Source organism: Cherax quadricarinatus, chromosome 6 (assembly GCF_038502225.1).
Source record: "Cherax quadricarinatus isolate ZL_2023a chromosome 6, ASM3850222v1, whole genome shotgun sequence".
NCBI lineage: Eukaryota > Metazoa > Arthropoda > Malacostraca > Decapoda > Parastacidae > Cherax > Cherax quadricarinatus.
The window spans coordinates 50,445,332-50,461,147 of NC_091297.1; the positions used below are offsets into that span (position 1 = coordinate 50,445,332).

Here is a 15,816-nt window from a genome sequence, read left to right on the forward strand (position 1 = left end):
ATTTGTACGTGTATGTTTGGGGGTCTGAAATGGACTAATCTACTTCACAATATTCCTTATGGGAACAAATTCGGTCCGTACTGGCACCTGAACATACTTCTGGAGTGAAAAAATATCGTTAACCGGGGGTCCACTGTATTTTCGTATAGTATTTGTGGTTGTATTCTCATTTTCTTGGTCTCATTTGATAGAATGGAAAACATATTATAGAAATAGAGGTGATTTTGATTAATTTTACTATAAAAAGAACCTGGAAATGGAGCACAAATTACGGGAAATGTTTGATTTTTGCCGATGTTCAAAAGTAAACAAATGATGTCGTTGTCCAATAAATGTCCAAATAGCCATTATAATATGCAGTCATGAATGGGTTGATGTTATTTATACAATTATTACAGTATTGCAGTAGTCTGCATAACAGTAAATCTTCTATTTTTTGTTTGAATAAAATTTCAAAATAAAAAGCAAGAATAATATCAGAGGGGCCTGGAGAGATGACTGATGAGCAAAGAAAATGTTATTTTAGAGCCAGGAATGTCTGCATTGTTCATTCTGGTCCTTATTTTGAAATTGTCATATTTTTTAATTTCCGTGAAATTGGCCAAATTGCAAATTTCTGACCATGTTATTGGGTAGTTGAAATCGGTAAATGGGCAGTTTCTTGTACTCAATCGATGGAAAAAATGGAGTTCTGAAGAAATAGCTATGAGTTTGGTTGACTGGAATAATGGAATTAGCCGAAAATAGGGCTCAAATCGCTGATTTGTAAATATCGCCAAGGTCGCTAACTTCGCGAGAGCGTAATTCCATCAGTTTTCCATCAAATTTCGTTTTTTTGGTGTCTTTACAATCGGGAAAAGATTCTCTATCATTTCATAAGAATTTTTTTTTTTTTTTTAAATTTTGCAACACCAGCAGACACCTCAGGATTGGGGGTTGCGACAGTCAAAGGGTTAATGTATGTTAGTGTAAATGTGCTATCTAGTATGCATTTATAAGGGGAAAAAAAAGGGTGTTCCACTTTACGGCAATTTCCGCTTTACGGCGGTAGCCTGGAACCTAACCTGCTGTATAAGTGGGGCCCTACTGTAGTTCTAACACTGATAGAAGTGGATCTGAAAAGGAATTCTATGATTTTGAACCATACAGTACATTGTACCATATGGTACCATATTGTACAATGGTACATTGTACAATATGTACAATGGTACATTGTACAATGGTACCATATTGAACAATAGTACCATATCATACCATTGTACAATATGGTACCATTGTACCATATGGTTCATAATCATAGAATTCCTTTTCAGATCCACTTCCATCAGTGTTAGAACTATAACTTGGGAAGAGGAGAGTCAGAACTCGCCAGGGAGTGAGAGCCCCCCCGCCGCCAGGCATGATGAACAAAGCATACTGAGATGGCATTCTCACATTGCAATGCGGATGCCCCCTGATTTTTTGTTTACAATGCACACTGACCATGCAGACCCATTCTCACAGATGTATGCCTACCAGCCTTATTGCTCTAAATTTGAAGCCGCTAGAATTTTGGCGTAGATCTATGACTTGGACCCTGGCTTCAAAGCCATAGCTCTACGGGACGGACCCTGAAAGGGTTAAAAAAAAGTGGCAGCTCATGGCATTAGGGAAAAGTGCTGTCATGGATCGAGTCATGGTTCATGAACAGTAAGCAGAGGGAGTGCATAAATGAGGTTAAATCTGAGTGGGGATCTGTAACAAGTGGCATTCCATAGGGATTAGTCTTAGGCCCATTGTTGTTTATAATATATATAAATGACTTTGATGAGGGAATAACAGTACACTTTGTTCATCATGCCTGGCGGCGGGGAAGCTCTCACTCCCCAGCGAATTCTGACTATCCTCTTCCCAAGTTATAGTTCTAACACTGATGGAAATGGACCTGAAAAGGAATTCTATGATTCTGAACCATATGGTATATTGTACCATATGGTACAATGGTACTATATGATACAATGGTATATGGTGCAATGGTACCATATTGTACAATAGTACCATATGGTACAATAGTACCATATGGTACATTATACCATATGGTACAATGTACCATATGATACAATGTACCATATGGTACAATGTACCATACAGTACATTGTACATAGTAAACAATGTACCATATGGTATAGGGTACAAGGACCCAATTGGAAATAAGTCACTTGGTCTGACTTTTTTGGGTTATCCTAGGTTCTCCACATATATGCTACTATGTATGATCCTAGGATAACCCAAAAATGTAAGAATGACTTATTTCCATTGGGGTTCCTGTATCTGTACCATATAGTACAATGTACCATATGGTCCTCTATACCTTATGCAATTCCAAGGGGACTGAGTACATCCCGTTGCCCTACACCTGGAATAGACAGTGAAAGTGACGATGATGTGGTTACAATTGGGACGGATAAACCATATGCGTCAGTAGGTGGTGGCGGTGGTGCCACGAGCATGCAGCACCAGCCCAGACTGGGAATGAGTCTGGGGCCCAAGTCATTGACTCGGCAGTTCCAGGACAAAGCGCATCGGCATGCTCGGTGGAAGGAGATGACTGTGGCTGAAATGTATTTTTTTTTTGTAACAATAATGCTTAAGCCTCATGTTATAAGCATAATATAAAATCATACTGGTCCACAGATGAGTAAGACACCACTGTGCATGACACCTTGTTTCAAAGACTTTCACAAAGTGTAGCAGTTCTAGGAACATGTCCAGTGACTGTACATATGTAATTATAGAATACAACATTACTAGCCTGTAAACGGTCCAAACGTATATATACGTTCTTACTGCTAGTGCCCCAAACGTATATTTACATTTTATTTTTCCTGCCTCCAAATTTGGCACGATTGGCCTGAGATTCCTGGTTAGAATAGAATGGGTCTTAACGCTCAGTGTGCGCTGTATTAAAAAAAATCTGGGACCACTTAGTACCTTGTGGGAGCGCCAGCTAGAGAAAACAGCGTGGCAAACACCAAAGATTCACTGATGTCATGTCTTAAGAGGAAAGTGATGTTGACCCCAAGTTTAGTGGATCTGAGGTGAATGTGGCCACAAGTGGTCGAGGAAATATCAAAAACCTCGATAATAATCCATGTGCAACATCTATGCAACACCCTTTCAGAAATGTATTATAACCTATGCCCTAAGTAAAGAGAAACAATTCTGGAATGTGTAATAAGTGGCTGGCTGGCCAGCTGGGCTAATTTTAATCCTATAACACTTAGAAAAACATTCTCTTCATTTCTCTAAAAAAAAAAAAAAGATTTTTTATTTTTCAAAATATTCAGGGCACTGGGAGAGAGAATGTATATATACGTTTGGACCGTTTACGGGCTAATATACAACATTTTTGCACGTTTTTTGTTGTAAACAATTACTGTGAACAAAATAATGATGAAAATATTAGTGCAGTTATTGTGCTGAATACAATGAGTGTACATATATACATTATGCATTATATTGGTCTCACAGGCCACAAACATTACTGGAAAACACAAAATTAGAAAAGAACAGAAAAGAGGAACAAAGCAGTAAAATAAAAAAAGGTGACTTTATGGAAGATGCAGATGTTGCAGCCACCTGGTCATTGAGGGTCAACTTCACACCTCTATATCTTGGAAACTACTGATCGTTATTTTTTTTTTTCGTTTTATTACCTACAGAAAAATATTATCTTTAATTTTGTAAGAAAAATTTCTTTTCCTTTTTTTTTTTTTTCAAAAATTCTTGGACCTTGGCTGTCACTCTGAGATTTGGTCTCTGGACCCTGAAAGGGTTAACAGTCTCTGGTGTAGTACTCTATCAAAAGCCTTACTAAAATCTAAATAAACAATATTGAATTCTTTATCATGATCAACAACCTCAAAAACTTTACTGAAAAAGATTAATAAATTAGCTAGGAAGGAACAGCCCCTCATGAATCCATGTTGAGCATCATTAATCAAATTATGCTTAACAAGATGCCTTCTTATAATTTTGTTTTTCAACACATTGGTCATCTCCCACCGAGGCAGGGTGACCCAAAATGAAAGAAAATCCCCCCATAAAAATACTTTCATCATAATTCAACACTTCCACCTCATTCATACATAATCGCTGTCTTTGCAGAGGTGCTCAGATACGACAGCTTACGAGTCCCACCAAACTGCCAAATATCCCAACCCCACCTTTAAAGTGCAGGCACTGTACTAACAATTTCCATGACTCAAGTCCGGTTAACCAGTTCCCCTGAATCCCTTCACAAAATATTACCCTGCTCACACTCCAACAGCTCATCAGGTCTCAAAAAGCCATTCGTCTCCATTCACTCTTATCTAACACGCTTGTGCATGCTTGCTGAAAATCCAAGCCCCCTCACCCACAAAACCACCTTTACCGTCTCCCTCCAACCTTTTTGAGGATGACCCCTAGCCTGCCTTCCTTCCCCTACAGATTTATACGCTCTCCAAGTCATTCTACTTTAATCCATTCTCTCTAAATAACCAAACCACTTCAACAACCACTCTTCAGCCCTCTGACTAATATTTTTAGTAACTCCACACCTCCTCCTAATTTCCACACTCCGAATTTTCTGCATAATATTTATAACACACATTGCCCTTAGACAGGACATCTCCACTGCCTCCAGCTGCCTCCTTGCTGCAGCATTTGCAACCCAAGTTTCACACACATACAAGAGTGTTGGTACCACCATACTTTCATGCATTCCCTTCATTGCTTCCATGGATAACGCTTTTTGTCTCCAGAGATACCGCAACGCACCACTCACCTTTTTTCCTTCATCAATTCTATGGTTAATCTCATCCTTCATAAACCCATCTGCTGACAAGTCAACTCCTAAATATCTGAAAACATTTCTTCCATACTCCCTCTCTCCAATTTTTATTCATCTAAATCATTTGATATCCTCATCACCTTACTCTTATCTATGTTCTTTCAACCATCTTTACAAACCCTCCCAAACTCATTCACTAACCTTTGTAACTTTTCTTTAGAATCTCCCATAAGCACAGTATCATCAGCAAAAAGTAACTGTGTCAACTCACATTCTGTATTTGATTCCCCATAATTTAATCCCACCCCTCTCCCCAACACCCTAGCATTTACTTCTTTTACAACCCCATCTATAAATATATTAAATAAACATGGTGATATTATACATCCCTATCTAAGACCTACTTTTACCAGGAAGTATCTCCCTCTCTCCTACACACCCTAACCTGAACCTCACTATCCTCATAAAAACTCTTTACAGCATTTAGTAACTTACTACCTATTCCATACACTTGCAACATCTGCCACATTGCTCCCTTATGCACTCTATCATATGCCTTTTCTAAATCCAGAAATGCAATGAAAACTTCCCTACCTTTATCTAAATACTGTTCACATATATGCTTCATTATAAACACTTGATCTACCCACTCTAAAGCCTCCTTGCTCAGCTGCAATCCTGCTCTCTGTCTTACCTCTAATTCTTTCAATAATAACCCTACCATACACTTTACTTGGTAAACTCAGTAAACTAATTCCCCTATAATTTTGCAATCTCTATTGTCCCCTTCCTTTTACATAAAGGAACTATACATGCTCTCTGCATGTATAGTACCTTCCCTTCTTTCATACATTTATTAAACAAAAATACCAACCATTCCAACACTATATCCCCTTCCCCTGCTTTTAACATTTCTGTCATGGTCCCGTCAGTTCCAGCTGCTTTACCCCCTTTCATTCTACGTAATGCCTCATGCACCTTCCCCACACTTACATCCTGCTCTTCCTCACTCCTAAAAGATGGTATACCTCCCTGGCCAGTGCATGAAATTACCAGCTCATTTTCTTCATCAACATTTAAAAGTTCCTTAAAATATTCTCTCCATCTACCCAATACCTCCAGTTCTCCAACAACTAACTCCACTACTCTGTTTTTAACTGACGAATCCAGTCGTTCCCTAGGATTTCTTAACTTGTTTATCTCACTTCAAAATTTTTTCTTATTTTCATCAAAATTTCTTGACAGTGCCTCTCCCACTCTATCATCTGCTCTCCTTTTGTACTCTCTCACCACTCTCTTCACCTTTCTTTTACTCTCCATATACTCCACTCTTCTTGTAACACTTCTGCTTTGTAAAAACTTCTCATATGCTACCTTTTCCTCTTTTATCACACCCTTTACTTCATCATTCCACCAATCACTCCTCTTACCTCCTGCACCCACCCTCCTATAGCCACAAACTTCTGCCCCACATTCTAATACTGCATATTTTAAAACTACCCCAATCCTCCTCAACTAACCCCCCCCCTCCACTATTCATACTTGCACTAGTCCACCTGTCTGCCAATAGTTGCTTATATCTCACCCTAACTTCCTCCTCCCTTAGTTTATACACTTTAACCTCTCTCTCTTACTTGCTGTTGCCATTTTCCTTTTGTCCCATCTACCTCTTACTCTAACTGAAGCTACAACTAAATAATGATCTGATATATCAGTTGCCCCTCTATAAACATGTATATCCTGGAGCCTACCCATCAACCTTTTATCCACCAATACATAATCTAATAAACTACTTTCATTACGTGTTATATCATACCTTGCATACTTATTTATCCTTTTTTTCATAAAATATGTATTATTTATTACCCAACCTCTTTCTACACATAGCTCAATTAAAGGCTCCCCAAATTTACCTACTACTCCATCCACAACATTTTTACCCACTTTAGCATTGAGATCCCCAACCACAAGTACTCTCTCACTTGATTTAAAACTCTCCATGCACTCACTGATCATTTCCCAAAATCTCTCTCTCTCCTCTACACTTCTCTCTTCTCCAGGTGCATAAACACTCATTATAACCCACTTTTCACATCCAATCGTTATTATATCAGCTATAATTGACTCTAGGAGTAATAAGTAAATGATAAGTAAATATTCAGTGCTTATCATCTCTTAGATTTTGAGAGCAAACAAAAATATAAATTAAAAACAAAACTATCACCTAATGTAATAAAGTTGTATGTATATCCTCACCAAATATCACTGTACAGAAGAGTGTGAAATTTTCAGCACAACTGGTCAGGAACTTTCATAGTTATTCTATGTCAACATGTGCTTTTAAAATATAATTATCATTATCACCTTTACAAAATTCTATCTCTTATTAACAAGAAAGAGAGCAATAAACCTGGAAATTAAAAATACCATTAAGTTTTCAGTTGGAAGAGTGTCACTAACGACAACTCAATTACAATGTAATTCTCATAACAAACTAGAGTATTAGATAATTTTCCCTTACTAATCTAGCATAGCATGATCAAGCATGGTGTTGAGTTGATAGGGAGGATGAAGTAGGCAAATCCTATTAGGAATTATATCTTCTTCTTTCAACAAACCGACCGTATCCCACCAAGGCAGGGTGGCCCAAAAAGAAAAACAAAAGTTTTTCTTTTTAAATTTAGCAATTTGTACAGGAGAAGGGGTTACTAGCCCCTTGCTCCTGGCATTTTGGTTGCCTCTTACAGCACGCATGTCTTATGGAGGAAGAGTTCTGTTCCACTTCCCCATGGAGATAAGAGGAAATAAACAAGAACAAGCACTAGAAAGAAAATAGAAGAAAACCCAGAGGGGTGTGTGTATATATATACTTGTATACATGTATGTGTAGTGTGACCTAAGTGTAAGAAGTAGCAAGACATACCTGAAATCTTGCATGTTTATGAGACAGAAAAGAGACACCAGCAATCCTACTATCATGTAAAACAATTACAGGTTTCTGTTTTACACTCGCTTGGCAGGACGGTAGTACCTCCCTGGGCAGTTGCTGTCTACCAACCTACTACCTATTAGGAATTATATGTATAAGTTATATAAGAGGGGAATGTATGAGAGTATAGTTTTACCAACGCTCTTATATGGGTGTGAAGCGTGGGTGATGAATGTTGCAGCGAGGAGAAGGCTGGAGGCAGTGGAGATGTCATGTCTGAGGGCAATGTGTGGTGTGAATATAATGCAGAGAATTCGTAGTTTGGAAGTTAGGAGGAGGTGTGGGATTACCAAAACTGTTGTCCAGAGGGCTGAGGAAGGGTTGTTGAGGTGGTTCGGACATGTAGAGAGAATGGAGCGAAACAGAATGACTTCAAGAGTGTATCAGTCTGTAGTGGAAGGAAGGCGGGGTAGGGGTCGGCCTAGGAAAGGTTGGAGGGAGGGGGTAAAGGAGGTTTTGTGTGCGAGGGGCTTGGACTTCCAGCAGGCATGCGTGAGCGTGTTTGATAGGAGTGAATGGAGACAAATGGTTTTTAATACTTGACGTGCTGTTGGAGTGTGAGCAAAGTAACATTTATGAAGGGATTCAGGGAAACCGGCAGGCCGGACTTGAGTCCTGGAGATGGGAAGTACAGTGCCTGCACTCTGAAGGAGGGGTGTTAATGTTGCAGTTTAAAAACTGTAGTGTAAAGCACCCTTCTGGCAAGACAGTGATGGAGTGAATGATGGTGAAAGTTTTTCTTTTTCGGGCCACCCTGCCTTGGTGGGAATCGGCCAGTGTGATAATAAATAATAATAAGTTATATATATGAAGTGTTGTACAGCAGAAAAGAAAAACCAAATCCATACAATGGATGTGGGAGAGGTCCAAGCTCTGAAGCTGAAGTGACCATACATTATGCGGTTCTGAGCCTAGCAAGCAGATGCAGAGACAATATTTATGCATTCCCATGAATGGATGAAACATTAAGAAAACAATTCATTTGCTAACTCAGATTTTGGCTGTGGTGGCGCTTATTCTTGTCCTCATCTTAATGACTCATATGCTAAGTCAATGTTAAGTCTTTGGTGCCAAAACATCTCATAACATTCATAAACAAGAAGGTAACAAACAATACAAGAGCTTACCCAACATGCCAGAACAATATGGAGCCATCAGAGCCTCCACTAGCAAACAGACCCTCATGATGAGGGTGCCAGCCAATACACGAAGCTTCTTTTTTGTGACCACGAAACACCTAGAAAAATTTTACTGTATTAACTAACAGTTTTAACATGTACACCCTATAAAATAAGGTAAGTTGAACACTGGGTATCTGGATTCATTTGTTCCAGAAACTCATTACGAATGGGACACTTTCACATTTATTGGCTCACCTATTCTATTTTAAATAGGAAACCTTGGGTTATCCTAGTTGAAATGGCACTAGTTTTTGTAATCTCCATGTGAAGCCCAGAAGGGTATCTATCTGTGCCTGAGCTAACCAGTGATGTTCATTACCAAACAATGGGCTTGTGCAATACAAAAACTGTCTTTTGCTATTTTTCAAGAGAATTCCCTATACAGTGATTATGTATGAATGATGATGAAAGTGTGGAATGAGGATAAAAGTTTTTCCTTTCTTTTTGGGTCACACTGCCTCAGTGGGAAATGGCTGACATGTTAAAAAAAAAAAATTCCCTATAATGCTAGTACTCCTAAATAAGAGTGTAATTGATGTACTACACCTGTTCTGCAGGCTGGTGAATGTAACAAGACATATCAATTGACTCTAACCTAAATGAAGCTGTAAATGCCTGCACCTGGATATACAAGCAATCAATGAATTCATAAGAGTATATGCATGTGTGCACAAGTATACACACACACTTTTTTTTTACACACTGGCCATCTCTCACTGAGGTAAGGTGACCCCAAAAAAGAAGAAACACTTTCACCATCATTCACTCTACCACTGTCCTTCCAGAGGTGCACTGATATTACACTTCAGATGCCCCTCCAAACTGCAAATATCCCCACACACATATATATACAGTAGGGCCCCACTTATTTGGCAGTTAGGTTCCAGGCTACTGCCGGAAAGCAGACTTCGCCGGAAAGCAGAATCCATTTTTACCATTTATAAATGCATATAAATGCCAGATAACAAGTTTACACTAACATATATTAAGTTAGCAATAGAACCAGACATTACAAAGTAAAATACACATGCAATACACTCATTATTTACCTCAAAATATTTGTAGTCTTAATTGTAGGGCAAAAGGTGAGTAGTATTTACTCTAAGAAGTCAGGTGTGGTAGCCCTCCTGGGCACACCACCCACACATGCTATACTACGATGCTTAAAGCTCCCTAGAGCAATAAAATGCATATACAGTACATGCATTACTTACCTTAAAATATTTGTAGTCTTAATGGTCTTAATGTAGGGTGAGAGGTGAAAAGTATTTATTTGTAGAAAGTCGTGTGGGAGGCATGGCAGTCTGCCTAGCCACTGGCACTTATACCTACTATGACATTAAGCTCCCTAGAGTGATAAAATGAGTATATAGTACACTCATTAATTACCTTAAAATATATGTAGTCTTAATGTAGGGTGAGAGGTGAGTTTTATTTGTATGAAGTCAGGTTAGGAAGTATGGGTAGCCAAGAAGGGCAGCCCTCCCCACCCCACCCCATCCACACAATGTAAACAATCCAGACGAACACATCTGGTTTTTGTCACTTTACAATGTGTACAAGTTGTCTCTACATTTATGCAGTAGAATAAATAAAGAGAATCACTCCCATTCTCATGTAACACCATTTTTAGAAGAAATGATACACTGAGTGAAGGCATACGAAAGAAATAATTTTCTAGTTACCCCCTGTAATATTATAGTGAACACATTTTCTCTGATGTTGGACTATAAGTTGCCTGGCTACCACAAGTCTTACAGGTTGCCTGGCTACTACAAGTCCTACAAGTTGCCTGGCTACCACAAATCCTACAAGTTGCCTGGCTACCACAAGTCTTACAGGTTGCCTGGCTACTACAAGTCCTACAAGTTGCCTGGCTACCACAAATCCTACAAGTTGCCTGGCTACCACAAGTCTTACAGGTTGCCTGGCTACCACAAGTCTTACAGGTTGCCTGGCTACTACAAGTCCTACAAGTTGCCTGGCTACCACAAATCCTACAAGTTGCCTGGCTACCACAAATCCTACAAGTTGCCTGGCTACCACAAGTCCTACAAGTCACCTGGTTACCACAAGTCCTACAAGTCACCTGGCTACCACATTTCATATTTATGGTAATTTATTCTACTGTGGGGTGCATCTAGATGGATTAACCCTTTCAGGGTCAGTGCCGTAGATCTACGGCTTTACGTTCAGGGTCCAAACTGTAGACCTACGCCATGAGCTCAGCTCACTCTGATAAGCTGTGAGCAGTAAATTTGGGCCTAGATATGAGAGAATACATCTATGAGGTATGTGTGCACTACATAAAACAAATCCTGCAGCACACAGTGCATAATGAAAGAAAAAAAATGAGACAGTAATTTTCGATTAACCCTTCAGGGTCGACAGGCCCTCTCAGACTTGTTCTCAGGGTCGGCCAAATTTCAAAAAACAAAAATTATTTTTTCTTATGAAAAGATAGAGAATCTATTCCCGATCGTAATGACACCAAAAGTATGAAATTTGATGGAAACTTACGGAATTATGCTCTCGCGAAGTTAGCGGTCTCGATGATGTTTACGCATCGGCGATTTTGCCCAAATAACAAAAAAAGGCACAATACCGTGACTGGAACGATACACAAATAACCTGCACATAGAAGAGAGGAGCTTACTTTCCGCCAGACTAACACTCTTCGCACTAATCTCGTTCATACCTCTCCTCCCTCTACAGATGTTCCTGGTGTCTACTCTATTTCTTGCTCCTCCTGTCCTCTTCAATACTTTGGAGAAACTGGCCGATCTCTTTCTGACAGACTTAGGGAGCACAAAAATAGTGTTAGGCTTACCGACACTAACAATGCTCTTTTCTGTCACGTCAGAGATCACAGCCATCCTATAGACTGGTCTTCTGCTAAAACTGTCTTCCCTACTTCCAACTCGAACAGTCATCGTCTAGTTGAATCCTCTCTAATACACAACTTTCCCTGTATGAATCTTAGTCCTGGCTTCGTCTCTGTAGATGCCTTCCTCTCCCACTACATTGTAAAATGTTCCAAACTTCAGAACACTCGTGACTTAACCTGATTCCTCATTTTTCTTCTTCTCCCTCTTCCCCTTTCCTCTTTCCTTTTTTTCCTTTTTTGTCTTTCTTCTGTCGCGTGTTTCTGTTCCTTCATTATTTATTTCATCACTTCCCCTTCCCCCACCTCTGTGCACTTGCTCTCCCTTTGTGGGCACCTAGCTCCCTTGTGGGCACCTAGCTCCCTTGTGGGCACCTAGCTCCCTTGTGGGCACCTAGCTCCCTTGTGGGCACCTAGCTCCCTTGTGGGCACCTAGCTCCCTTGTGGGCACCTAGCTCCCTTGCAGTGCTCCCCTTTCTTTATATTTGACTGGCTCCTCCTCCTTAGTTCCCCCCTCCTACTACTACTACTACTACTACTACTACTACTACTACCACTACTACCACTACTACCACTACTACTACTACTACAACTACTACTACTACCACTACTACTACCACTACTACTACTACTACCACTACTACTACTACTACTACCACTACCACTACTACTACTACTACTACCACTACTACTACCACTACTACTACTACTACCACTACTACTACCACTACTACTACCACTACTACTACCACTACCACTACTACTACCACTACTACTACTACTACCACTACTACTACTACCACTACTACTACCACTACTACTACTACCACTACTACTACTACTACCACTACTACTACCACTACTACTACTACTACCACTATTGCTACCACTACCACTACTACTACCACTACTACTACCACTACTACTACCACTACTACTACCACTACTACTACCACTACTACTACCACCACTACTACCACCACTACTACTACCACTACTACTACCACTACTACTACTACTACTACTACTACTACTACCACCACTACCTCTTCCTGCCTATATATAGCCGTCCTGCTCCACCTCTGGTTAGTGTGAGATTTTGCCCACTTTGAGCCCTATTTTCGGCCAATTCCAGTGTACTTGTCGACAAAAATCATAACTATTTCACTAGAACTCCATTTTTTCTATCGGATGAGTACAAGAAACCACTCATTTACCAATTTCAACTATCCAATACAGTGGTCAGAATTTAGAAATTTTGCCAATTTCACACAAATTTCAAAAGATGCCAATTTCCAAATAGGGTCCAGAATAAACAAGAAAGACATTCCTGGCACTAAAATAACATTTCCTCTGTTCATTAGTCACGTCCCCACGCCCCTCTTACATTCTTTTGCTTTCCACTTTGAATTTTTATTCTCACAAAAAAATAGAAGATTTACTGTTATGCAGACTACTGCATTAGTGTAGAAATGGTATAAATAATATCAGCGCATTTGTGAAAGAATATTAGACTCACCAGCTGACGTGTATTGGACACTTACCATGATTTGTTTACTTTTGAACTTTTGTAAAAATCAAACATTTCTGCTACTTTGAGCTCAATTTCAAGGCACCTTTCTTTGTAAAACCAGTCAAAATCATCTCAATTTCTGTAATATGTCTTCCATTCTATAAAATGAGACCAGGAAAACTAGAATACAACAATAAATACCATACGAAAATACAGTGCAAAGTCGCTGTTTTAATCCAAAAACAAGGTCAAAGTTTTTTTTTTTCTCATTACGCACCATATGCTGCAGGATTTTTTTATACTGTGCACACATCGCATCTGCTAGAAAAATGACAGGATGGATAATGAGAACCTTCAAAACTAGGGATGCCAAGCCCATGATGACACTCTTCAGGTCACTTGTTCTATCTAGGCTGGAATATTGCTGCACTCTAACAGCACCTTTCAAGGCAGGTGAAATTGCCGACCTAGAAAATGTACAGAGAACTTTCACGGCGCGCATAATGGAGATAAAACACCTCAATTACTGGGAGCGCTTGAGGTTTCTAAACCTGTATTCCCTGGAATGCAGGAGGGAGAGATACATGATTATATACACCTGGAAAATCCTAGAGGGACTAGTACCGAACTTGCACACGAAAATCACTCACTACGAAAGCAAAAGACTTGGCAGACGATGCACCATCCCTCCAATGAAAAGCAGGGGTGTCACTAGCACGTTAAGAGACCATACAATAAGTGTCAGGGGCCCGAGACTGTTCAACTGCCTCCCAGCACACATAAGGGGGATTACCAACAGACCCCTGGCAGTCTTCAAGCTGGCACTGGACAAGCACCTAAAGTCAGTTCCTGATCAGCCGGGCTGTGGCTCGTACATTGGTTTGCATGCAGCCAGCAGCAACAGCCTGGTTGATCAGGCGCTGATCCACCAGGAGGCCTGGTCACAGACCGGGCCGCGGGGGCGTTGACCCCCGAAACTCTCTCCAGGTAAACTCCAGGTAAACTCCAGGTAAACACTGACCACATAGACCCATTCTTTCATATGTAAGCTTACCAGCTTTCTCTCACTAGATTTGAGGGTGCTAGAATTTAGGCGTACTAGTACGTCAAAAACCTTGGTGTATAAGCCGTAGTAGTAAGGCCGAAATCCTGAAAGGGTTAAAACAGCGGCTTTGCAGTGTTTTTTCGTGTGTTTTTTATAGTCGTATTTGTAATTTCTTGGTCTCATTTGATAGAATGGAAGATATATTACAGAAATAGAGATGATTTTGATTAGTTTTAGTAATGGAAATGGCTTGAAACTGAGCTCAAAGTAGCAGAAATGTTAAATTTTTGCCGATGTTCAAGAGCAAACAAATCACATCACGAGTCTAATACATGTTGGCTGGTAGGCCTAATATACATTCACAAATGTGGTGATGTTATTTATACAATTATTACAGTATTGCATAACAGTAAATATTCTGTTTTTTGGTTTGAATAAAAATTCATTATGTGAATAAAAAAATCAAAATGGAATTAATTTGTAAAGCCTGAAAATGTAACTAATGAACAGAGGAAATGTTAGTTTAGTGCCAGGAATTCCTGCATTGTTTATTCGGAACCCTATTTTGAAATTGGAATATTTTGAACTTTGCATTAAATTGGCCAAATTACCAATTTCCAGTCACTTTATTTTGTTGTTGAAACAGTTGACTTGGCAATTTCTTGTGCTCAATCGATAGAACAGAAGTAATACTAGTGAAACAGCTAAGAATTTGAGTGACTGGAATACTGTAATTGGCCTAAAATGGGAGTCAAAGTCAGCAAAATCGCCGATGCGTAAATATCGCCGACACATCAAAATTCGCGAGAGCATAATTTCGTCAATTTTCCATCAAATTTCGTACATTTTTTTTATTACCTTCAGAAAAAGATTCTCTACCATTTCATAAGAAAAAATAACAAAATTATTTTTTGAAAATTCTTGGACCCTGGTGCACACTTTGAAATTTGGCCTCAGTGATTATTATTGTGTTATTGTTATTATCATTATTAAAATGGGAGCTTCAAGACTAATAAGACACTCCTAGTGATTTTAATGTGTACCTGCATGCCAGCACAGTGTGTAAGTTTACTTAAGTACAGGTACACATACGTATAATTATCAGCTATAATATTAATGCAGGTATGTAGTCTGCCTGGGCTACATACCTACATAGCAATAACATGGCCCAGAGCCATATTATGACCATCGACATACCATGTTCACTGAGTTTAATCATTTCTAACAACTACCTTTATATGTCATCATAAACAAAGGGAGAAGTAATGAATAATTCATGCCGAGAATTGCAAACAAAAGCGTTATGTATTAAGAGGAATGACATAATGTTTTCCCTCCGCCCGGCTACCACACATTCATAGTATATAAACACAATGTTTATATGTTATGTA

At 39.4% G+C, this 15,816-nt stretch overlaps 1 protein-coding gene across 1 annotated transcript in view; it reads right to left on the reverse strand.

The window, feature by feature from the left end:
- Wdr33 (WD repeat domain 33) overlaps positions 1–15,816 on the reverse strand; it is a 162,561-nt gene that overhangs the window by 112,463 nt on the left and 34,282 nt on the right. Inside the window, exon 6 of the mRNA XM_070079498.1 lies at positions 8,930–9,039. Within this exon, the coding sequence (XP_069935599.1) occupies positions 8,930–9,039 (110 nt within the window). The remainder of the gene's footprint in view (positions 1–8,929; positions 9,040–15,816) is intronic.